Source organism: Equus przewalskii, chromosome 26 (assembly GCF_037783145.1).
Source record: "Equus przewalskii isolate Varuska chromosome 26, EquPr2, whole genome shotgun sequence".
Classification (NCBI taxonomy): domain Eukaryota; kingdom Metazoa; phylum Chordata; class Mammalia; order Perissodactyla; family Equidae; genus Equus; species Equus przewalskii.
In genome coordinates, this window is record NC_091856.1 from 29,163,160 (window position 1) to 29,189,871 (window position 26,712).

At 39.9% G+C, this 26,712-nt stretch overlaps 1 protein-coding gene across 34 annotated transcripts in view; it reads right to left on the reverse strand.

The window, feature by feature from the left end:
* Nucleotides 1-26,712, reverse strand: part of MAPKAP1 (MAPK associated protein 1) — a 225,504-nt gene that overhangs the window by 105,399 nt on the left and 93,393 nt on the right. For all 34 annotated transcript variants that reach the window (XR_011533591.1, XR_011533589.1, XR_011533594.1 and 31 more), the window contains one exon: nt 12,766-12,938. Coding sequence is in view for 28 of the 34 variants with exons in the window: in XM_070596496.1 (XP_070452597.1) it covers nt 12,766-12,938 (173 nt within the window). In the remaining 6 variants the exon portion in view is untranslated. The remainder of the gene's footprint in view (nt 1-12,765; nt 12,939-26,712) is intronic.

A 26,712-nucleotide genomic window follows, 5' to 3' on the forward strand; every position in this document is an offset into this window, starting at 1 on the left:
TACTGAGGCTCAATGAGGTTAAGCGGTTTGCTCAAGATTAAAGAGCACGTAAGTGACAGAGCTGAGAGCCAAACCCAGGCCGTCATGAGCCCTCCCTCTTGACCCTCACCTGTCCCTCTGCCAAAGCCATGGTGTGTCAAGACTTCCCAAGGCCCTTGGGAACCCATGCCCCTATGGAAATGCTACATACTTCGAAAAGGAGGAAACCACAACACATTACTTATAAAAAATTAGAAGCTCAGAGATTTATTTCCACCTCCTCACTTTTACAGATGTGGAATAGACGCTGAGAAAAGAGGAATAACATGCCCACGATGACCGAGTTAGATTTTTGTGCGTGTGTGTGAGGAAGACTGGCCTTGAGCTCAAATCCATTACCAATCCTCCTCTTTTTGTTTGAGGAAGATTAAGGCTGAGCTAACTATCTGTGCCAGTCTTCCTCTATTTTGTATGTGGGACACTGTCGTAGCATGGCTTGATGAGCAGTATGCAGGTCCTTGCCCGGGATCCGAACTGGCGAACCCCAGGCCACTGAAGCAGAGCACATGAACTTAACCACTATTCCACCGGGCCAGCCCTGATCATCCAGGTAAACAGTGGTAAAGCTGGTCCTAGAGAACTCAGATCTCCTTACTTCTGTTCCATTATTCTCTGATCAAATCAGAAATTGGTAGCATTTTGAAACGGGGAGAGACAAAAGGGCAGCTGTGGTCCCTGACTCAGGAATCCCCCAAATATAGATATCTGGAGCTTACAAACAGTGAAAACAGGGGCGCCTCCTTATGACACAGTTTGGTGGAAGGAAGAGGGGGTTTGCAGTCAGATCTGGTTTTAATGCTACCTCAACCACTAACCAGCTCTGTGAGCATCTCCTACTGAGCTCCATTTTATTATCCATAAAAAGCTTTCCTTGATTTCTCTAGGAGAATCGTTTGGATTTCTAGGAGAATCCAACTGATTCTCCACTGTGGTCTTACAGAACTTGGCTAATATTTCTGCGTGTAACTTATCACACTGTTCTTTTTCTATTTATGTATCCACGTTCTCTTAAAGAGCAGATTCTTCTATTGTCTTTGCATCCTCAGTGAAGAGTAAAATGGCTGGCATTTAGAAAGTACTTAACAAATATTTGTTGAATGAATGAATATATGAATGTGTAGACTGAATCACTCTACCCATGAAAAAACATAAAGGGTATTATTAATGATGTGTGTGTTAACGAGAAGGGGAGAAGTAATAAGCTCTTCTTTTTCTTGCTTGTCACACTGATATCTGTTAACCAAATGGGGCTTTCTAGGCAATGCACATGTGTCAAAGATTGCAATTCAAGACAAGGGGAAAAGGCCACAGGCAGAGGTGAGGATGAAAGAGGCATTTTTACAGTTCATCAACATATGAGTACTGGCATCTCACTTTTTTACACTGAGAAATTATCACAACTATGTAAAAATGTTCAATTATATACATATAAAAAGACACGGAAAAGCACCAAAAAGTTTACAAAGGTTATGTTTACATTTAAGCAATGAGCACTTTTTTCTTTCTGAATTTCTATACTTTCCAGATGTCCCATAAGTATGTATAAATTTCATTCTCCTTTCTTCATAAAAGATTTATTTTTTGATAAGGGTAATACATGCTTATAGCAGACAATTTAGAAAGAAGAAAGAAGAAAGAAGGGTGGGAAATTTCTCACCCTGAGACACAGAGAGAATCACATGTCCTAAGGACTCTGAGCACTGCCTGCCTCACTCACCTCCCCGACCCTAAGTGTGGTCATTTTCTCTACCAAGTTCTGGAATTACAGAAGAAATAACCATATCTACTGCATAAGGGTCTTACAAGGATTAAGTGACTTAATTCATTGCACTGTGCCTGGCATGAAGAAGGATTCTCATTTTGCCAAGATCTCCTCCACCACTCTTAAGCTTCTGATTACACAGAAGCAGGATTAACTATCTAACAGAAGCACAGTGGGACAGCACGAGACAGAGAAATCCAAACGTCCTGCCTGTGAGTCACTATCAGAGAGGGAGGAACGACCAAAAGGCTAACAAACAAGTACAGGACAACTGGATCCACACCAAGAGGCTTAATTTTAGAGTTGGGCTGGCATGGAAGGAGCAGTCCCCTCAGTGACCATGAAGATTGTGAGAGGAGTGGAGTTTGAAGAACGAATGGAAGCAAAATGAAGCCTGTTGCCAAAAAGAGATCCTTTTGGGGGAGATATATATCTCCAAAGCTTTATTAAGGAGGACAACTAACTGAATCTCACTTATTCATATTTCATCAAGTAAGGCTAACATTTTTCATTAGACAAATTTATTTCATTGAATTGTTGACCAATATTCATTTTATGTTCAAAGGCCAGTAAGGCTTTTATGAAGAGACAGAAGCTTAGCGCATATATAGATGGTATTTAATTCATACATGAAAATTCAGGAGATTCCAGGAAGCATTCCAGATGTCTACCAAATGTGATCTGACATGTTCAATTTACATACTTATAAAAATTCACTCTTATCCTTGGAAAATGCGAAACACACAAGTATGATGATGGAACATATGCTTGCTTATTATTTTTTTTAATGAAAAATAAAAGAGCACATGATTCTGAAATGTCCAGAACTCTCATTACTTGGCCTTTGCTGTTTATTTTGATGACAGAATCAATATGAAGAGTGTGTCAGGCAGTGGCAGGAGAAAGAAAAGCCCTGACAGTTGCAGCTCAGAAGTTCATCTCTTTGAAGCCAGAGAAAAAAATTTTTAAGACTGTCAAGATTTCCTTTTCTCCAAAATAAAACCCCCGTAAGTGGAAAGTAAAAACTGATAAATAATATCATAAGGTTTGTCAAGCCATAGCAACCTCACACAAGAATAGCTAAGTTGAAATTTTCTGGTAAAGAAGCTCTAGGGAGAAAACGCACAGTGATTTCTAAACGGAAAAAACTTTCATATTGTTCTGTCTGAGCTCCTCTTTGGACAGTTTCTATTGCTGTCTTCAACTTCATTCTTTTTTTCTTTTGCAGTATCTAATCTGCTGGTAATCTCTTCTAATGTAGTTTTCACTTCAGACACTATAGTTTTCATCTCTAGAAGTCCCATTAGGGTGTTTTTTTTGGGGGGGGGGGGGGTTGGTCAGGAAGATTGGCCCTGAGCTAACATCTGTTGCCAATCTTCCTCTTTTTGCTTGAGGAAGACTGTCCCTGAGCTAACATCTGTGCCAGTCTTCCTCTCTCTTGTATGTGGGATGCCGCCACAGCATGGCTTGATGAGTGGTGTGTAGGTCTGTGCCCAGGATCTGAAACCATGAACCACGGGCCACAAAAGTGGAGCATGCAAACTTAACCACTATGCCACCCGGCCAGCCCTAAAAACTTCTCTTGTTTACAGGAAAGCTATCTCAAATTAGCAGATAGAAGATCAAACTCATGCTGCTTCTCCTACTCCCCTTCACACACCAAAAAACAAACAAAACCGTCTTCCACTGCTCCCTACCTCAGCGAAGGGCACAACAGAAAAATGTGCAAGTCAGAAGTCTTTGCTACCTTCCCTGTCCCACACTTCCCACACCTAACCCATCTCTAAGTCCTGAGAATATTCCCTCTTAAATGTTTCCACAATCTGCCCACTTCTCTCCGTCTCTGAGGCGGCCCCTGCCCACCTCTCAGGTCTCAGTCTCCCTCTGCTCTATTTTCTGCTCCCTTCTTTGTGCTCCAGCCACACTGGCCTGCTTTAGTTTCCTGACCACAGATGCCTGCCACAGCGTGGCTGCCATGTGGTTCCCTCTGCTGGGAACCTCCTCCTGCCAAAGGCCTCTGGTATCACTTTCTCAGGCAGTTTCTCCCTGACTCCCAGTCTAGGTTCTCATAAATGGCATTCCTTTCCTTCAGAGTACTTTACTCAGTTTTTAAGCAAACAGGATTTGGTTTAATTACTTGAATTATTTGTCCATTTCCCTCACCAGACTGTGGAATTCATGAAAGAGAGACCATGTCTGGTTCCACTCACTACCGTGTACCCAACAAAATGCCTGGTATATAGCAAACACTCAATAAATATTTATTGAATGCATGAATGAATACAAATGATAAGGGAAATGAGCCAGTTACTAAGTGCTATTACACTTGATAATTTCTTCTTCCCCATCAAACTGTAAATTTTTTGAGTGCAGCAATCGCATTTCTCTTGGTTTCCATTTTATCCTCAATACTGAGGGCCTGACTCCATAAATATTCTCTGAATGAAGGAACGACAAAGGGCTTAAGCCTTTGAGGTTAAGCGGGATTTCCAGAGAAGAGGAGTGAGAAAGGCATTTCTGACTAAGGAAACAGCAAAAGCAGACATGGTATCAGTGCCAAGAAGCTGCCGGTTAAGGAATGTGATGCGTCAGGATGCACGGGAGCATGGCTGGGGGCAGAATGGGAAGGGCCTCCTAGGCTGTATTATTTTGGCAAGTCGTTCTCAACAGTGACCCTACAGAATACAAATTAGAAGCAGCAACCTAGAAATGGGAGAAGAAGAGACAGAGGTGGGCATGTGGACAGCAAAAACGGGGACGTATAAAGAATTCAAATTGCAAAGTTGTCAGAAAACATATAACGTAAGGTCAAATTCATACATCCTTTCATAAGCCCACATCAGTGTATCTTCCCACAGCACAAGTGCTAGAGTCATTAAGAAAGGGTTAAACTATGCTACTCTTGCTGAACTACTGCTAGTATCAGTTGTTGTAATAGCTGGCTGTAGTTACTCAGCAGCAACAGAAATGAACATTTACTGAGCACTTGCCACGTATTTTTTCATTTTACTTTCAAAACTAGCCTATTAGAAAGTTGATATCCTCATTTTACACGCGAGAAAACTGAAGTACATGCAGCTGAAGTAATTCATCCAAGATCACCCTGATGCGAAGTGTTAACACCAGAATTCAAACCCACACTTGGGCTTTGGTCCCATATGCTTACCCACTATGCTGTTACTCTGATTAAGAAGGCAGGGGAAAATGTTCACACATTTTAGAGAGTTTCTATGAAAAATTATTACCTTTTTTGAGGAAGATTTGCCCTGTGCTAACATCTGCCGCCAATCCTCCTCTTTTTGCTGAGTAAGACTGGCCCTGAGCTAACATCCATGCCCTACTTTATATGCACCTAGCATGGCTTGACAAGTGGTGCCTAGGTCTGCACCCGGGATCTGAACCAGCAAAGCCCGGGCCGCTGAAGTGGAACATGCCAACTTAACCGCTGTGCCACTGGGCCGGCCCCTCTATGAAAAATTATTAAAATAAAGTTCGGTACTGAATGAGATAAACCCTCAACTATCTATAAAACCTACCAAGTTTCCCAAGGGCTCTAGGTAGCTGAGGTTACATTAGAATGATGCGAATGGCAGTGAACTCCATAGCACGGCTACACCATGTCTTGGTATACTCTATAGATATACTTTCCAACGTGTGGCAACTGAGCACTTGAAATGTGGCTAGTCTGAATTGAGATGTGCTGTGAATAGCAAATAAATACCAGAAATTGAAAGCTTATGACAAAAAAAAAGAACATTAAATATCTCATTAGTATTTTTATATCAATTACATGCTGAAATGATATTTTAGATACAATAGGTTAAATAAAATACACTATGAAAATTTCACTCATTTTGGGGAAACTAAAAAATGTGGTTACTAGAAAATTTAAAATTGCAAATGTGGCTCACATTTGCAGCTTGCATTATATATTTTTCCAGCTTTATTGAAATATAATTAACGTACTGTCTAAGTTTAAGGTGTACGACATGTTAATTTGATACACTCATATATTACAAAATGTTTACCACCAAGTAGCATTAACTAACATCTCCATCATGTTACATAATTTTTTTTTTTTTGTGGTACGAACATTTAAGATCTATTCTCTCAGCAACTTTCAAGTATAATACAGTATTAACTATAACTGTTATGTTGTATATCAGATCCCCAGAAATTATCATCTTATAACTGGAAATTTGTACCCTTTGACCAACACCTCCCCATATCCTCTATCCCCCAAGTCCCTGGTAACCACCATTCTAATCTCTACTTCTGAATTTGGCTTTTTCAGATTCCACACACAAGTGATATCATATAGTATTTGTCTTTCTCTGCCTGGGTTCTCTCTCTTAGGATCATGTCCTCAAGGTCCATCCATATCGTCACAAATGGCAGGATTTCCTTCTTCCTCATGGCTGAATAATATTCCATTGCATATGTGTGTGTATATATATTCATATATATGTGTGTGTACACACACACACACACCACGTCTTCTTTATCTGCTCATCCACAGACAGACACTCAGGTTGAATAATATTCCATTGCGTATGTGTGTGTATATATATTCATATATATGTGTGTGTACACACACACACACACCACGTCTTCTTTATCTGTTCATCCACAGACAGACACTCAGGTTGTTTCCCTATCTTGGCTACTGTGAATAATGCTGCAATGAAGATGGGAGTGCAATTATCTCTTCAAGATCCTGTTTTCATTTCCTTTGGATGCATACCCAGAAGAGGTATTGCTGGATCACAGAGTAGTTCGATTCTTAATTTTCCGAGGAATCTCCATACTGTTTTCCACAGTACTTATACCAATTTACATCCTACCAACAGTGCACAAGGGTTCCCTTTTCTCCACATCTTCGCCAACACTTGTTATATCTTGTCTTTTTGATGATAGCCATTCTAACAGGTGTGAGGTGATTGTATTATATTTCTTTTGGACAGGAACTGCTCTAAAGCCAAAAATTTCCACTCACTGAGCATTGCAATAATCTCCAAAGTATACTACTCCAGTTTTCTAGACTACAGCAACATTCTTCAGGCTTTTAGTAGCTCACCTGTCAGTAGCCTGATAAAGAGCAATAGTAAATGAGAGACCAGTGAAATACGTTGAATGTCTAAGGAACAAGTGAAAAGAAGGAGGCAAGAAGGAATGGTCATTCTAATATACAATGGAGCCATAATATATGACTAAAGTCTCTGCACACAAATTGGGACTAGTCAAAATTACCCTTGAAAATCCCCTAAATTATCTATGAAGTAGAGTAAATGTGGTTTCGTGTAAAGAGCAGGTGCTTACCTCCCATCTCAAGTTCATGACAGGGTAAATCCTCACTGAATTTTATTTTTCTCTCTTTTACAAATGTGTGTTACTAAAAGATATTCACTCTTGAATCTGATGGAGAAATATAAATTAAGGAATGTTTTTAAAGATCTTACAGGTCAGAAATAGAACCACACAAATACAGTCAACTGATCTTTGACAAAGGAGCAAGGGTAATTCAATGGAGAAAGGACGGTCTTTACAACTGGACATCCACATGCAAAAAAAAAAAAAAAAAAATCTAGACACAGCCCTTACACCTTTCACAAAAATTAACTCTATGTGGATCATAGACCTAAATGTAAAGCACAAAACTATAAAGCTTCTAGAAGATAACACAGGAGAAAATCTAGGTAATTTTGGGTTTGGTGATGACTTTTAAATAACACTAAAAGCACAATCTATGAAAGAAAAAATTGATAAGCTGGAGTTCATTAATATTAAAAACTTCTGGGGGCTGGCCCTGTGGCCAAGTACTTAAGTTCGTGTGCTCCACTTCACTGGTCCAGGGTTTCGCCAGTTCAGATCCTGGGCACGGACATGGCACCACTCATCAAGCCATGCTGAGGCGGTTTGATAGCATAACCAGAAAGCACAACCATAGCACAACCAGAAAGACCTACAACTAGTATAACTATGTACTAGGGGGCTTTGGGATGGAGAAGGGGAAAAAGAAAAAAGAAAAAGAACATTGGCAACAGATGTTAGCTCAGACGCCAATCTAAAAGAAAAACTTCTGAGGCCGGCCTCGTGGCCAAGTGGTTAAGTTTGTGCGCTCTGACTCGGCGGCCCAGGGTTTCGCCAGTTCGAATCCTGGATGCTGACATGGCACCACTCATCAAGCCATGCTGAGGCAGCATCCCACATGCCACACCTAGAAGGACCCACAACTAAAAATACACAACTGTGTACTGGGGGCCTTGGGAGAAAAAGGAAAAATAAAATCTTTAAAAAAAAAAGAAAAACTTCTGCTCTGAAAAAGATGCTGTTAAGAGAATGAAAAGACAAGCCACAGCTGCTTCGACAGCCCAGGGTTTCACCAGTTCCAGGGTTTTGCCAGTTCGAATCCCGGATGCTGACATGGCACCGCTCGTCAAGCCATGCTGAGGCGGCGTCCCACATACCACAACTAGAAGGACCCACAACTAAAAATACACAACTATGTACCAGGGGGCTTTGGGGAGAAAAAGGAAAAATAAAATCTTTAAAAAACAAAAAAATACAACCTGATTAAAAAAGTAGGCAAAAGACCTGAACAGACAGCTTACCAAAGAAGACAAACAGATGTCAAATAAGCATATGAAAAGATGTTCAACGTACCTCATTAGGGAATTGCAAATCAAAACAACAATGAGATACTACTGCACACAGAATGGCTAAAATCCGAAACACATACAAAACCAAATGCTGGTGAGGATGTGGAACAGGAACTCTCATGCATTGCTGATGGCAATGGCACAGAGTATAACCACTTTGGAAGAAAGTCTGGTAGTTTCTTAGAAAGCTAAACAGAGGCTTACCAGACAATCCAGCAATTGTGCTCCTAGGCATCTGCAAAATGAATTGAAAAATCTTACGTCCACATGAAAACCTGTACATGAATGTTTATAGTAGCTTTGTTCATAACTGCCAAAAATTGGAAGCAACCAAGCTGTCCTTCAATAGATGAATGAAAAAACAAAATGTGATACATCCACACAATGGAATATCATTTAGCAATATGAAAAATGAGCTATCAAGCCCCAAAAAGACTTGAAGGGAACTTAAACGCACATTGCTAAGTGAAAGAAGCCAGTCTGAAAAGGCTACGTATAGTATGATTCCAGTTGACAATCTGAAAAATGCAAAACTATAGAGACAGCAAAAAGATGAGTGGTTGCCAGAGATGGGGGTGGGAACAGGGGGGAATGAATAGATGGAGCACAGGGCATTTTTAAGGTGGTGAAACCACTCTATGTGATACAATCATTAGAGTTGTAAAAGGCAAAGAATGTAACCTAATGTAAACTACTGACTTTAGTTAATAAATAATGTATCAACCTCAGTTCACCAATTGTAATAAATGTACTGCACTAAGGCAAGATGCTAATACCAGGGGGAAATGAGGGGCAGGAAGGAGATATGTGGGAATCTCTGTAACTTCTGTAAATCTAAAACTACTCTAAAAAATAGTCTATTAGAAATTTTTTAAAAATCTTACAAGTAACCAGCCTCAGAATTAAAAATAAATTGAAATAAAAAAGAAAGTATAAAAAACAAAGCTTAAACCAAGTTGACTAACACAAAAACAACATATCAGTGGTTACAATAAATGTTAGTAAGATAAACTTCCCTATGAAAACACAGTGACTTAGATTGGGTCAAAAAAGAAAAACCTCAGAAAATTATTCAGCATATCTAAAACAAAAAGATAAAGGTAAAAAAGGTAAAAGGTTGAACAAAGATACATCAGACAAGTGCAAAGAAGAATGGGGGAAAAGTTCTTATTACTGAAATAAAGCAAAGAAAAAGGCAGGACACAATACATAAATAAAACATTAGGAGTGTTTCATACTGAAAAAAGTACAATTCACAATAAAGATATGAAATGCATGATTTTTTCCTGCACTAATACATATAAAGTGGAAACTGTTGAAATCGCAAGAGAAATTGACAAACACAAGAAAATAGAAATTTCAATCCATTTCTCTTAATCATCCACAGAACAGTCAAAAAATGCACAAACAAAAGAGTAATTAAAGATGGTGACTTATAAGTATATATTGAATTCTGTAACCTACAGAGGATAATTTTTTTCCAGAATCCACAGAATATTTATAAAAAATTTTTTGTCTAGTATGCCCCCAAAATATAAATAAATCTCTAAGTAGAAATTATATAGGCTACATTTTCTGATAAAAATTCAATAAACATGAATTTAACAAAGTCTAAATTAAAAAATTCAACTACCTAGAGAATGAAATTATTTCAGTTTCTTTCAAATATTTCCCCTAAAATCAGTGCATCAAAACAAGCAGGAATCAGCTTAAATACCACATTCCAATCTTTCTCAGGAGTTAACAGGTATAAGTGTAAAGGAAGCCAAGAACTCCAGCCAAATTCTCCATTCCTCCCCTGGAGCCAAAGTCTACTACCAGAGACCATTTTCAAGGCACAGAGACAGGAGAATGATATTCTTAAATAAATGGTTTTCTTGACAACCAGGCTGAATTGGAGGAAAGCTCTTCCATTCATCTAGCAATTTGGTCTCATATAAATGAAGAGCTCTTCCACAGGGTCAACCCACTGGAAAAGATCAAATAAGGATCTATTCTAACACTTAAGTACAAACAGAACAACGATTAAAAAATGTCAACATGCTAGGTACCCTCAGGAATATAAATGTTAAGATGTACTCAACTTCAGAAGCTTTCAAACTAGTATAAAAGACAATCTCTCTTTTGGGGGTTCAGAATTGCTAATTAAATGGTTTGAATCTTCCTTGTCCTTACTAATTTTTGGTCTGCTTCGTTTATCAGTTTCTGATAGGAATGTATTTCCCATTTTGACTGTGGAACAGTCAATGCCCCTTTATAGTTCCCTTAAAATATGAGAATATGTTGGTTGATGCATTCATAGAATTATTACATTATCTTGATATGTTATTATTTCACATACTGGTAAACTCATTCACAGCATGTTCTTTGGGAAGTAATACTCTAGAAGAATTGACTCCTAGCACACTCTGCCTATTTCTGTGCTTGGCTCTGTTTCCGGCCCACTAGGATGTTTATCTTGTTATTAAAGTACAAGCGTGTCAATAACACATTTCATTTATCATTACTATGTGTCTGGAGCAGAACACAGACTTTGAAGCATAAATTTAAAGGGCCATCATAACTGGAAGTTCACGCTTTTCCCTCTGTTTACAATACCCTCCTCTCAACCTCTCTGCATCACTTTTCCTACTCCTCCTTCAGGTTTCAGTTTAGATGTCACTTAATCGAGGCTGCTTTTCATGACTCCACTCTAGTCACCAAATATGGAGTCAGATCTTCTTACAGAACCTGACTTTACTTTGCGTTTTTATTGTTTTACATCATGATTGCCTATTAATCTTAGACAATAAGCTCCTCGATGGCAGGAACTGCCTTTTTCACTTCTCTATGTGCAGATCTAGCCCAGTGCCTGCAATAACTACAGACTCAATAAATGTTTTACTATCACCATAACAGAGTTCCATGGAAGGGAGTATAAGGCAACAGTGGAGATCCAGGGCTCTGGAGCCAGATCCTGGGTTTAAAGACCACTTCTATCACCTACTGTGTGATTTAGCCTCTCTAAGCTCTAGTTTCCTCATCTGTAACATGTATGTCACAATTCAACTCTGTCTTTGCTACTTCCTAGCTGTGTAACCCTGAGCAATTCCTTTGCCTCTCTTGGTTTCAGTTCCTGCACTAAGCACTGTTTTAAGGATTAACTCAGACAACATCACTGTGACTCTCTTTTGTGTCTTCTTGCTTCTACTTCATGCTGAAGAGGCCCAACACCATGGCTCAGACCTAAGCAGAACTGGTGACAACACTTTTCTGAGCCTAGGTGGTATCCTGGTTGAAAAGGCTTTCTACTGCTACAGGAGCAATAAAGATTATCTTTATACTCACAATTTATTCAGGCAATGTGGATGGCAATGTCAATAAGAACGTGAAAGAGTAATTTTAAGTGCAAATTTAATGCACCTAAAGAAAAACAAAACAACAGCAGACTGGATCATTCTGCCTCTGAAAATGTGAGAAGAGAGAGCCTCCATGCGAATACATTTCCAAAATGAAGGCACCCACAAATGGAAGGCATCCATTTTGCTGTATCCCAAACCCTACTGCTGGGAAGAGCACATGAAGCTAGAAGAAGGTGCCTGTCAGATAAGAAATTCAAGGATGGGAGAACCAATGCAGCAAAGCACTTCAAAATTCAAGTTATGACGTACAGACACAGAGCCTTTACTTTCAAGCGCTACATTTTTAACATAACTGTTTAATGAGGAGGAGAGCCTAGTGACTAAGAGAAAAACCAAGCCACTGACTGATAACAAAGGAAACTGTAATTCAGAGCAACAGAAATAAAGCAAAAACCTTGGCATCAAACAGACTGGGAATCCAAGCTTGACTGTGCCATCTCCCATTGGTGTAACCTTCAGCAAATAACAACTCTCTGACCCTGAGTTTCCTCCTCTGCAGAATGAGGAGCATAATGCTCACCTCAGCTCTGGGAAAATTAAATGAGAAACCAGGTATGAAGTGCCCAGTACAGTGCCCAACTCATGGTAGTTGTCCAACACTATTACTTCCCTCCCACTACCTTCTAAGCTGCTTTTATCAGCAAGCATCACAAAAGGGTTTGGGAACTGCTACGATGCATTTCCTCACGCCTGGATTCATAAACTTATCAATCTAGTTTGCAAGCAGATTCTCTGAGATAAGCCAAGGTACACAGGTGCAAGATCGGGTGAGCAACCTGACCTGGATCAGTGTGGACGTCTGGTTCTCAGGCCAATGCCTAGAAAGACTGACCGGGCCCAGAATGCAGAATGGGTGGCCAGGAAACAGCCAGAAACTAGAGCAGCCAAAAAGAAGGAGGATTACTTGAGCTTCGGCTCCCGTCCTTCGCTTGTGTACTGCCAACAGATGAGCCCGATCAGGTCCTGCACCCTGGCGCTGGCCATTGTCACCACGGTCATTGGCAGCAGTCTGTCCTGGCTTGAGTGCAGGGGGAGGTAGACGTCGATCTTCTTGGTTGCTGTTGTGCCTACATGACCCTGTGGACAGAGCACATGCACAAGGTAAAGCACGCAGTCACAGTGACGCAGACCTTACTGGGCCAGAATAATGCTCTCCAGGGCCTGTGTGCAGCACAGCCATTTCTCATCCTTTTTGCACAGACCTGCTTAATGAGCCTGGACTGGTCCCAAAGTGGAAACACTGTCTAGTTTTAAGGGTTTTTTCCTTTTAATTTTCATTTTCTAATGGTTTAACAGATCCAGCTCTACCAGCAATAAGGTAAATGAGCACTCCACCAAAATAAACAAACCAGAGTGGTGAGCGGACCTGATGTTGGTGTGAGGAGATCTGCTCTGCTACTTACTCAGTATGACCTTGGAAAAGTCATCATGAGACCTTGGCATCAGCTGCCCTCCCTGAAAATTGCCACATCGTTCCTTGAGACCTTGGGATAAGCTGCATGGGAAGCTGCCATACTCTCTGAGGAAGCATTCAGGCCTGTAGCCCTGGAACCAAATATTTGCCTTCTCAGAGACCATGGGGTACTAATTCCATGATACAGTATTTCTGTTTACTTCAGTCACCTGCACTGAAGTTCAAGGGTCCCTGGCCTTTCATTATTGCCCTAACCACCATACCCACACCGCGCTCTCTATATATACCCCATCCTTCCTACACACCTAACCCTCCTCCCTCCTGAACCTTCCACTCCCCTCTGGAACTCCTGCACTAATTAGCAAACTTCCATAAATCATCACTTCTTTATAAAACACATTCCCTCTACCTCTTTGTCTTAATTGAAACCTGCTGGCCATTGAGGATACTGCTTTCTCTGCTGTCTAGAAGATTTTTTCTTTTTTCTTTTTAACCTCAAATCTTCAAACCCAGGAGCTGAAGTAGGTATTCTTGTCCCTGCTACTTTCAAACTATTACTTCTCCTTTCTTGCAAAAATCCCTGCTCCCTTGAGACCCAAGCCATCCAACTACACCATCCTCTCCTCTTTCTTTTCTGTTTCTTTTTTTTTTCTTTTGAGGAAGATTAGCCCTTAGCTAACATCTGCTGCCAATCCTCCTCTTTTTGTTGAGGAAGATTGGCCCTGAGCTAATATCCATGCCCACCTTCCTCTACTTTATATGTGGGACCCCTACCACAGCATGGCTTTGCCAAGCGGTGCCATGTCTGCACCCGGGATCTGAACCGGCGAACCCTGGGCCGCCGAAGCAGAACGTGCGCACTTAACCGCTGTACCACGGGGCTGGCCCCCATTCTAACCATTTTAAAGTACACAATTATGTGGTTTCCCATATATTCACAATGTTATGCAGCTATAACCACTATCTACTTCCATAACATTTCCACCATCCCCCAAAGAAGCCCCATACTTCTCAGTTCCCTGTTACCCCCAAGTCCTGGAAACCACTAATCTACTTTCTGTCTCTATAGATTTGCCTGTTCTGGACATTTCCTATAAATGGATTCACACAACAGGTGATCATTTATGTCTGGCTTCTTTCTCTTGGCATAATGTTTTCAAGGTTCGTCCATGTTGTGGCATGGATCAGTACTTCATTCTTGTTTATGGCTGAATAATATTCCATTGTATGGATTTTGTTTATCTGTTAATCAGTTGATGGACATTTGGGTTGTTTCCATTCTTTGGCTATTATGAATAATGCTACTGTGAACACCTACATACAAGTTTTTACGTGAGCATATGTTTTGAGTTTCTTGGGGTACACCTAGGAATGGAAATGCTGAGTCAGAAGGTTTACTCTATGTTTAATTTTTGAGAAACTGACAAACTGTTCTCCATAACAGCTGCATCATTTTACATTTCTACCAGCAATGTATGAAAGTTCCAGTCTCTATACATCCTTGCTAATGTTTCTTATTTTCAGTTATTTAAAAAAAGAAAAATTTATAGCCATCCTAGTGGGTATGAAGTGGTATCTCATTGTGATTTTTGATTTGTATTTCCCTAATGACTAACGATATTGAACATCTTTTCATGTGTGTTTTGGCCATTTGTATATTTTCTTTGGAGAAATGTCTATTCAAATCCTTTGCCTATTTTTAAATCAGATTGCTTGTCTTTTTATTACTGAGTTGTAAGAATTCTTTACATATTCTGGATAATAGATCTTTATCAGATGTATGATTTGCAAATATTTTCTCCCATTCTGTGGTTTGTCTTTTCATTTTCTTGATAGTGTCCTTTGAAGCACGAAAAGTTCTTAATTTTTATATAGCCCAATTTGTTTCTTCTTTTGATGCTTGTGCTTTTAGTGTCATATTTAAGAAATCACTGCCTAGTCCAAGGTTATGAAGAATTTACACCTATGTTTCCTTCCAAGAATTTTACAGGTTTAGACTTACATTTAGGTCTTTAATCTGGATTGAATTATATTTGTATATGGTGTGAGGTAGGAGTCCAAATTCATTCTTTTGCATGTGACTATCCAGTTGTCCCAGCACCATCTGCTAAAGAGGCTGTTCTTTTTCCATTGAAGTATGTTTTTGAAATAGACACATAGAACCTATTAAGGGAGTAGGTAGACGGTATGAAGGAGAAAGAAGAATCAAGCTGAGTTTGTGCTGACAGCATTTACTGAAATGAGGGAGGCTGTTGTGATTTGGGGTGGGAGAATGTAAGGGATAGTCAAAAGTTCAGATTTTGAACTTAAGTTTAAGTGTGACACTTTTCTGCATATTGTGTAGACAATTTGATGTACGAATTTGGAATCCAGGGAGAAGTTTGAGATGGAGGTAAGATTTGGGTATCAGCAGGATATAGATTGTATTAGAGCTTTGAGACTGGTGAGAACACCTAGGGGAAATGTGTAGAGATAGACAAAAGAGAGCACAATCGAGAGGCCAAAGAATGCTAACAAAGAGAGACTGCAGAGCAGGAGGAATCTGCAAAGGATACTGAGAAGGACAGACGAGAGAGGATGGCGAAAAACCAAGAGCGTATGTCATGGAAGCTAAGAGAGGGAGAGGTTGTAATGCAGGAGAAGGTGAAGAAAAGTGAAGGAGTGAAGTCCTTGTGAAGGTAAGAGCCAAAGGGACATAGAACACAAGTGGAGAGATTGATCTTTAATGAGATAATGAGATGAGTGAATTCGAGGCTTGGGGTGGAGGTAGTGGAGGGAGAGAAGGTGATTAAATCCAGGTAAGTGTGTGAATTTAATGATGGAAGGATGAGAAAGTTTCTTTCCAAAAGCTCTTATTTTCTTAATAAAGAACACTTCTCATCTGATGGCAGTACGTGAGCAAAGGACAGGAGCTGAAGGTAAGGGAGGCTCATAAGAAGTTTGAGGAGAGAAGAAGAATGTGCAATAGTAGTCTTGGGTGGGGTGCAGTTTGGATCAGGAGATGCAGGCTTGCTCTACAGTGCTGATGTCTGTTTGAGGTTTATCATTATGAATTTAAAGTGAAATCAGTCGATACGTTACATGATTTTTCTCCGGTAATGTTTAGCTGAGGAATACAGAGGATTGGGTTTATCCAAGATTGGTGTTCTGCCAACTGAGTCCAATGGAGGAGGAGAGTGTTAAAACTCTTTATGCGTAGGGGTGACTATAATGATGTATCATGTAATCTTGAAGGTGGTGTTGGGACATAAGGGTGACTGATAGATAATTAAAAGGTGATGCATCAGTAGATTGTAAGTTGAAGAACTGAGGGATTACTTGAACAAATAAATGAAGTGAAAGTCTATTAAAGTATATTTAGTGGATGGATGTTCTAATTTGAGATTTTGGAATTGGTGCAGATCTCTGGTGTACCCACTGCAATAAGTGATTGGAGGCAGAGTGGATGGAAAGGCATTGGGGATGATGACATGATCCAGGGATTGAGACATGGGAATTGGACGGATTCTTGCTTTAGATGAAATTGCCCAGGATGATGACAGGAGTCGGGGTGCGAAAGAAGACTATGAGCCAAGAACTCAAGCCTTCAGTGAGAGAGGAGAATGACCCGAAGATTGGTGGATAAAAGAAACAGAAAAGAGGGGCTGGCCAGGTGGCGCAGTGGTTAAGTTCGCACGTTCCGCTTCGGTGGCCTCGGGTTCGCTGGTTTGGATCCCGGGTACAGACATGGCACCGCTTGGCAAAGCCACGCTGTGGTAGGCGTCCCACATATAAAAAAGTAGAGGAAGATGGGCATGGATGTTATCTCAGGGCCAGTCTTCCTCAGCAAAAAGAGGAGGATTGGCAGCAGATGTTAGCTAAGGGCTAATCTTCCTCCAAAAAAAAAAGATTAGAATGGTACATTTTATTTTTATTTTTTTAAAGGTTTAGTTTAGTTGTTTTTTTTTTTTTTCTGCTTTATCTTCCCAAACCCCCTGAACATAGTTGTATATCTTAGTTGCAGGTCCTTCTAGTTGTGGGATGTGGGATGCTGCCTCAACGTGGCCTGATGAGTGGGGCCATGTCCGCGCCCAGGATCCGAACCCTGGGCCGCAGCAGCAGAGCGTGCAAACTTAACCACTCGACCACGGAGCCAGGCCCTAGAGTGGTACATTTTATGTGAGTTTTATCTCAATGTAAAAAATTGAAAAATATATATTTCAAAACCATCCCACTTCTCTCCATCTCCACTGCCACCAAAATACCATGAGGTTTCACCTGGACTATTCTAACAGATTCCAAACTGACCTCCTGTACTCTTGCCCACTCCAATTTGTTCTTGACAACAAGCTAGATTTTTTAACTCAAATTGATCATATTTACACTTCTATGTAAATTCCTTCAATAAGTGATTTCCATGACACTTTGAATAAAATCCAAATTCTTTGCAGTGTCCAAGAAAGCACTGCATGATCTGACCCCTGGCTACCTCTCTAACTTCACTCTACTGCCACTCCCCCGTCTGCTCAGCATGCTTTCGCTACCGGCTTTCTTGCAGTGGGGGGGTGTGTGTGTGTGGCTTTCTTGCAGTGTGTATGTGTGTGAGTGTGTGTGTGTGTGTGTACCTAGCCTGCTTCTCCCACTTTCCAGGCCATGGTGGGTGCTATGCATTATATCTATAAGGCTCTTTCTCATGATCTTTGCATCCTCTAATGTGTGGCTTTGGGCAGGTTACTTAATCTCTCTGTTCTTCTCTTTCCTCTTATGTAAAATGATGATAATGATAGAACCTATCTATTAGAGGACTCTTTTGAGGATTATTATTGTTATTGTTATTGTTATTGTTATTAAAAGCACAGCTCATATGACACCTCCTCAGAGAAACCTTCACTCATTATCCTATAGAAAGAAGCCCCTTCCACAGTTATTCTCTCACACATATCCTGTTCATTTCCTTCACAACACTTAACAAGTTGATATTATGCATTTATTTCTGTACATCTTCAGTGCATGCCTTCCTCACTAGCCTCTGAGCGTCCCTGAGGGCAGCCGTAACAATGTGTGCTTTGTTTACTGCTCTGTACACAACGGTTAGCACTGTGCCTGGTGCAGAGAAGACTCTCAAAAAATATCTGTTGAACTACAGAACGAACACATGAATGACTCCAATGCCTACCAGGACACATGGGAGGAACTCAATAAACGTTAGTTTCCTCCATCCAGCCCTCCTCCCTTCCTCTATGGTTCTGTTTCCTTGTAGGAGAGGGAGACGGAGGGACTTGAGCCAACAAGTAGTTCTATCTTTAACATTCTATAATTCTATCATTCTAAGGAGAAAAAAAAAGATCAGAACTAGGGTAAGGAAACACATAAAATCAGTTTTAAAAACATTTTCAGAGAAATTCCACTTCTCAGATAACCCAGTATCTAATATTAGATCCACTGATGTTTTTTTACTGAGCCTTGTCTCTGTTATAAAGCAAATAATTAAAAAAGTAATTCTCCTACATAATGCACACATACTGTCATGCATACACACATGTGCACACACACACCCCGATGCATGTTTTTCAGCTTTGAAATAAAAATTCTAATGACTAGCAAAGACATCTCTAAACAGCAAGTGTTTTGACTTAGGTAGTCAAAGGGTTAAAATTAAAACATTTCTGGAGTGGGTTTATTGCCCTCTTATCACTCTCTTCTCAATGTCTTTTTCAGACCCAGGCCAGGTGCCTGTCATTGCTCTTCCTTCTTATTTCTGTTTATTCCTCCTCTTCCTTCTAAAGACTGGAGGTGAGGGACTACAGAGACCATAGGATCTCAAGACACGAAGATTCAACGAGATGACAAACGTGAATGTGCTTCACTAACTGTAAAGTGCTTTAGAAATGCAGAGCAGTATGCTAGAAAGGGCCTAAGTTTTGAAATCAGATCCATTTCTATTACTCAAGCCTACTACACGGTCACATTAGGCCAAAGACAGATGCTATAGGAGCCCCAGTAATAATACTTATTACTACAACAAGAGCTAGCATTTATTTAGAGCTAACAGTTAAGTTCACTCTGCTAAACGTTTGCCTATCTCATTTAATTCTCACAATCACTATAAGAGGTAGGGATCTATCATTACTCTCATATTACAGATGAGAAAACTAAAGCTTATAAATCATCTGCTCAGGATCCCATAACCAAGGCAGAAAAGCCAGGACTCAAACCTATGTCTGCCTGACTCCAAAGCCCCTACTCTAAACATCAGTGCCTTCCTTCCCCAAAGTTACTCTAAATGTAATCAATTCCCCCTCTCCAAGGCTTGAAAATCATCTCTCCCGCCCTCTTCTAACAAACACACCAAAGGCACTGCCTAAAGCAGTCTCCCACAAAAGGAGCTAGCTCTGAGGAGCTGCCCAGGGAGAAGTGCTGGGGGACCGAGACTCCAGAGAACTGTGATACTGTCAGCCGAGGCAGGGCAGTCACTGTTGTTTAGGAAATGAAAGCAGACAGTTACACGGTACTCCCATGAACCCCTTTATCCTCTTTATTTCATAGTGAAACAGCAAGTGTGGGGGAAACTATGAGAATAAATATGGTAGATACTTATTAAATGAATGAAGCACTTTATCTTTTTAATCTTCCATCTTGAGGCACTGATGATGGGGAAAAGTACCTTGCACAAACCCTGAAATTATATATTTTTTAATAAGGAGCCTCTTCTGAAAAAACTCAAGGTGGTGGCAGTTAGCTCTATCGAATAGTCCCTGTGTTGCAATATTTAGAGGGAATCATCTAAAACATAAAACAATCCATCAATATAATAGAAAGTAATTAACTTATTAAAAAAATAAGGTGACCAAAGGATTAAAAGTATTCATCACACATCAAGGCAAGCAATATTCCAAAGACCTAACATCTAACTATTAAAAAGCAACTAGCAATAAACAAAAATCACATCATACAGTTTCACTTCATGGCAATTTATGTTTTCCACAATACAGACTTGGAGGAATGAAGGCATAATTAGAACACAAGGAAGGGTTCAACACAGGGAGAAGGAAAACTGGGGTGGCCCCGCCTTGCTTAGTCACTCACACCTTCAACAAACACCCACTGAAACACCATGCAGGGCTCTGAAGACAGAGTTAAGTGAGACACAATGCAGACCCTCATCAAACTCAAGGTCTGCTGGTCTGTACCGTGCAATGTGATAAAAGCTTTAAGATGGGAAAATACAGGCTGTCGTGAGAGCTCAGAACCAACTCGGACTAAAAGAGGTTAGCAGAGGCCTCCTAGACAAAAAAATTTACCCTTCCATCCAAGAGAACAGTAACCCAAGCAAAAGATGCTTATTGTATTTAAATCCCTACTATACCAATACCTGCAAAAGAGAACAAGAGGGGCCGGCCTGGTGGCATAATGCTTGGGTTCCACGCTCAGTTTCTGTGGCCCAGGGTTCGTGGGTTTGGATCCTGGGTGTGGATCTACACACCACTTGTCGGGCCAAGCTATGGTAGTGTCCCACATCCAAAAAATAGAGGAAGAATGGCACAGATATTAGCTCAGGGACACTCTTTCTCACAAGAAAAAAAGTGAATGAGAGTTCTCGCTCAGACATGGAATTATGAGTAATTTTAATTTTCTGCTTTACATTTTTCTGCACTTTCTATGATGAGCATATATTACTTTTATAATTAGAAACAAAACAGTAAATATTATAATTATGAACAAAAAGGAGATTTAAAAAAATACCACACAGTGTTTATGAGTTTTAGGTAAGAAAAACGGTTGATTTTTAAATGTATCCTATGTTAAGGCACCCAGCAAAATTTATTAAGAACACCCTATGTGCCAGGTTCTGTGACAGGCTGCTGGAAAAAATAAGTTGAAAATATAACTTAGACACCTTCCTATGACAGGCTAAGTAATTTTTATCAAAGAAAAATAAAAGTAATAAACCCACAATGAGCTGACAAATTTGGAGTTGAACAACACTCTCCAGAATAGCCCCTAAATCAAGAAATGCCATCAATTCAGGTTTTAGAACAAAAAGAAAAATACTTCTTGTAGCAAAACTATTCCTCAACACCAATGCAATTCATGAAGCCCAACTAGACTCCAGAGTTCCTCTCACACGGCCTCATGACTTGATGGCTCTGCAAACGCAGCCAGAATCTCAAACTCAACATGCCCAAGCCCTATTTTCTTCCGCATCAGCTTGTCTCTCGTTCTAAATTCTATCTCAGTTAAGGCTTTCACCACCTACTCTGTCACTCAAGCTAGGAATCTTAACTCCTCTGTCTCAACTGCATCCAAATGCCTCTGAAAGGTCTCTCAAATTTTTCTCCTTCTCATCTTCACTGCCACTGCCCTAATTCAAGCTTCACCTCTCAGTGAGACCACTGCAGCAGCCTCCCAACTCTGTCCCTGTCTCTAAAACCTCTCCTCTCTCCAAACCTTTACCTCCTTACTGCTATCAGTGCGATTTTTCTCAAACTACTGACCATGCCCGTCACCAGCTCTGAAATATACGATGGCTCTCCACAGTGTTAGCATTCCAACTCCTTATCATGGCAGTTAACACCCTTCAAGATCTGGTCCCGTGCTAAAGTATTGCTAAAGTAATAGTGAACAGCTGTTAAGGGCACAGACTTGGGGTCAGCCAGATCCAGGTTTGAATCCTGGCTCTGCCACTTCCCTAGCTGCCAGACCTTAAATATTGGGCAAGTTAACTGCACCTCTCAGAATCTTATTTCCTTACCTGGAAAAGCAAATAAAATGGACATAAAATGCCTGGCACTTAGTTACTGATCAAGAAAAACACTTCTTTTGTCCTTCAGTTCAAACGTCTCCTCTTCCAAGAAGGTGGAAGTCCAAATTAATTCCATCTTCTGTGCCCCTTAGCAATTTGATTTGCAGTCTTGTGGTTTTACTTTTTTCTCTACCCACCCTCACCACCTCCTTCCTCACCTTCTCATGCAACTGTAAATTATGTAAAGGAAAAAACTGTCCTCACCCACTTTCCAGTCTCCTAGGGCCTAGAATATAGCAGGAGTGTGGCGTTAGCTTACTGAATCCAAAGGACTCCTCAGACTATCTATCTAGACCCACCACACCTACCACTTCTATCCCAAGTAAACTAACTGGACCTCTTCTACTTTGCAGGCCCTATTCTTCAGGAGCCCTCATTCTTCCCTAAAATATTCCCAGCACCTAACATACGGCCTGACATATACTAGTTATTTACAAATACCGATGGAATGAATGATTAAAATTCTTTTTTTTCTGTTGTACATACTGTATTTTTTTTTTAAGGAAGATTAGCCCTGAGCTAACATCTGCCGCCAATCTTCCTCTTTTTGCTGAGGAAGACTGGCCCTGAGCTAACATCTGCGCCCATCTTCCTCTACTTTATATGTGGGACACCTACGGTGCTATGTCCCCACCAGGGATCCGAACCGGCAAACCCTGGGCCACTGAAGCAGAACGTGTGCACCTAACCGCTGCGCCACCAGGCTCGCCCCACACACTGTATTTTTTAAATTTTTATTTTATTGAGATCATATTGGCTTATCACATTCTGTAAATTTCAGGTGCACATTATTATATTTCTTTTTCTGTATAGACTGCATCATGTTCACCACTGAAAGTCTAGTTTTTGTCCATCACCTTACATATGTGTCCCTTATAGTCCTTTCATCCTCCCCTCGCCCCCTTCCCCCTCTGGTAACCACTAATCTGTTCTTATCTATGTGTTTATCTTTCACATGAGTGAAATCATATGGTATTTGTCTTTCTCTTTCTGACTTATTTCACTTAGCTCTGCTTTGGTGGCCCAGGGTTTCACCAGTTTGCATCCTTTGTACAGACCCAGAACCGCTCATCAGGCCAAGCTGAGGTGGCGTCCCACATAGCACAAGCAGAAGGACTCGCAACTAGAATATACAACTATGTACTGGGGGGCTTTGGGGAGAAGAAGAAGAAGAAGGAAAAAATCAAAAAACGAAAAGTTCATATTCTCTGCCCATTTTCTGATCGGGTTGTTCACTTTTTTGTTCTTGAGTTGTATGAATTCTTTATATATTCTGGAAATTAACCCCTTGTCAGATATACGATTTGCAAATATTTTCTCCCAGTTGGTGAGTTGTCTTTCATTTTGCTGATGGCTTCCTTTACTGTGCAGAAGCTTGTTAATCTGATGTAGTCCCATTTGTTTATTTTCTCTTTTGTTTCTCTTGCATGAGTAGACATGATATTTGAAAAGATACTGCTAAGAGTGATGTCAAAGAGTGCACTGCCTACATTTTTTGGTAAAAGTTTTATGGTTTCAGGTCTTACATTCAAATCTTTAATCCACTTTGAGTTAACTTTTGTGTATGGTGTAAGATAATGGTCTACTTTCATTCTTTTGCATGTGGCTGTCCAGTCTTCCCAACACTATTTATTGAAGAGACTCTCCTTTCTTCATTGTATGTTCTTGGCTCCTTTGCCAAAGATTAGATGCCCAGAGATGTATGGTTTTATTTCTGGGCCCTCAATTCTGTTCCATTGATCCATGTGTCTGTTTTTCTGCCCATACCATGCTGTTTTGATTACTATAGCTTTGTAGTGATTAATATTCTTTTAACACATGATTTCAAACACTTGCATTATATGACAGCATACAAAGGTACTGTCAACCTATTCCCCCGTCCTTAAATAAGGACATTGTTTCTGATATTTCACTATTATAAATATACTCTTATAAACATTCTCTTACATAAACGTTTGTGAACATACTCCTAGGAGTAGCTTATTGGGTCAAAGGATATGAATGCTACATGGCTTTTGATATATACTGCAAAAGCTCTCTCCTTAGAAAAGTGCCTTTATGCCAATCATGAAATACCAACATTATGAACCACAGGTCATCTAATTAATACTTGGCTCATAAAATGTAAAAAATTCAAAATGTAAAATAACTTCTAATATATAGAATATGAATATAGATGGAATTGAAATATATAGAACTTGAACATGATGATAAGTTAAAATATTACATCTATATCAGATTTTTCCTATCTGACCCCATTAATTAGAATAATATACAATTTGCTGCTTATAATAGAATTAATTTTAAAATTATGCACCCAAGTTTCCAAAATAGGGGAAGCGAAAGAACAACAGATAGTATTCAGTTCAAAATAATCTTGAATGAAGAAACATTCTTATCAAGTGAGTTAGCTGAATTAAGTCTTTAGGACAGAAGGTTCATTTAGCACAGCTACTTCACATCAAGGTTTGTCAATAATAAATTGAATATCACATCTCAAAACTTTGCTAAGTGTTCAATTTCTCTGTCAAGGGAAAGAAGCAGAAAAAGAATACACAGCTTGGCTTTTGCAATTAAAGAGACAAAAAGCAGGCAACATTATTCCATTAGTCACAACTACACAAGCAGATCATTATATGTAATTTTAATGCAGAAATAAATACATCAGTGTATCCAGACAAGGTAATGATGCAAATTGATAAAAGGGTTATTTGTAGCCTTCAAAAGTAAAAACTCTCTTAAAGGAATGGCTGCAGTTTCGTTCCACCAGTGTCTTCCTCCCCAACTCCCCCTAACAAGGACCAAAGGATGCTATGTTCTACCAATGGTCTACTCGTTAATAATATGGCATCCAGACTTGGTACTGGGGTCTCAAATTATCACTATTCCGATGATGATTAAGGGACTTCATTTGATCAGAGTAATGATTTTGAACAAAATCTGGCCTAATTCTGGCCTAAGCCAGGTTTAATTGGCTAGGAGAAATAAAGAAGGTCTTCATGGAGAGGAAAAAATAAACCCAAAACACCAGACTTTTTGCTCTCAATAAAATGCTGGCTTTATCAGCTCAAAGAACTCACATTTTTACATTCAAAATGGTAGCACTGAACTTATGAATAGATTTTGTATAAAATTCTATGACAAATCCATTCAGAGCGAGGGGCTTGGCTTTGTAGTGCTATCTTAACCCTCAATAAATCTGGACCGCTTAAAGGCTATTAAATTAACATTTCCCTGATCTGGCACCTGTAGTCAAGTTAATTTGTCAAAAACATTTCTACAGTTTGTCACTGGACACCGTATTTTCTGACAAGTTAAGTTTAAAACAAAATTGACAAAATCTCATTAATTTCCTCTGAATCACCAACCTTGGTTCCATTAAGCTTTTATTATTAAGAACGTCAACTGTCACTCTTTTTTTAACAAGGTCAAGCTCTGATCTGGGTACCTCCAGAATCCTTATTATATTAAGAGGAGCTAGCGAGGCAGCACAGTGTTCTGGTTGAAAAAGCATTAAGCCGTGGAGTCAGAGAGACCCGGGTTCAATTCTCAGCAATGCCACTTCCTGTCTGTCCTTGGACAATTTTATTTAACCTTTCCGAGTCACCATTTCCACACAGAAATAGTGGATTATGAAAGTAAGTTGCTATGGAGTTGTTGAAAGGATTGCACGAAGCTTTGCATGTAAGTAATGATCACTGCGCCTAGTCCACAGTAAATGCTCCAGTGTTGGCTGTTTACTAGGTTTCCTTTTCCCCTCCTACTTTTACATTCACAGACTCAAAAAAACCCACAAAACTTTATTGCCATTCACAGACTTTTAAAACTTCAAGGAATTTTAAAGGTCATCCCCTTTAAAATATTTTCACAAATGGCTGTCCCACAACCTCCCCTGAGCACCTTGATGAGGTCCCTGCCACCTCCTGAAGCAGATTCCTTTACTTTTGACTTTAGGCAAACGGTTTTGATGGCTAAAATGTGTTTCTTTCCATTGAGCTACTCTCTCTGCCAATTCCGCCCACTGATCTTAGCTCTAGCCCTCAGGAAATTGGAACAAATCCACCTCCACTTCCACAGACACTCCTTCATATATCTGAGAACCTCAAACAAAATAACTCAGTTACCAAGCACGGCGGAATGAGCCAGACAATAATCCTTTCAAGCACAACACAGCATAGAAAAAATGTCACTTCCCTTAGTTTTTTCAGGCTACTCGTTTTTGTAATTTTTCTTTCTACAATGTCTATGATAAACGCACATCTACAGTCTTGGACCCAAAACAGGAAAGGCAGTTGTTGCTGTCAGGAAAGGTTTTCTCTATTTAAAATAAATTCTCCATATTTTCAGGTACTGACAGTCTTCTTCCACTTTTGAAAAAAATAAAAGGCCTAGGGCTATTGGCTTAAACAATCCAATTGTTATCAAATCAAGTTTTGAGTAAGAGCTTTGAATAATTCGTTTCAAAATATCAACTGAAAAACCAGCAATCATTCATGTTCAAACACAAGTAAGAAATTTTACCAAATGGAGGTTGGAGAGGGGGAGTGAGGGGAAAAAAATGAAAGTCTACTCATACTGTATCAGGACTAACCACCACTTTCTTGAAGTCTTAAATTTAGAAAGCAGTTCCTGACACTATCAGTTTTCACCATCAT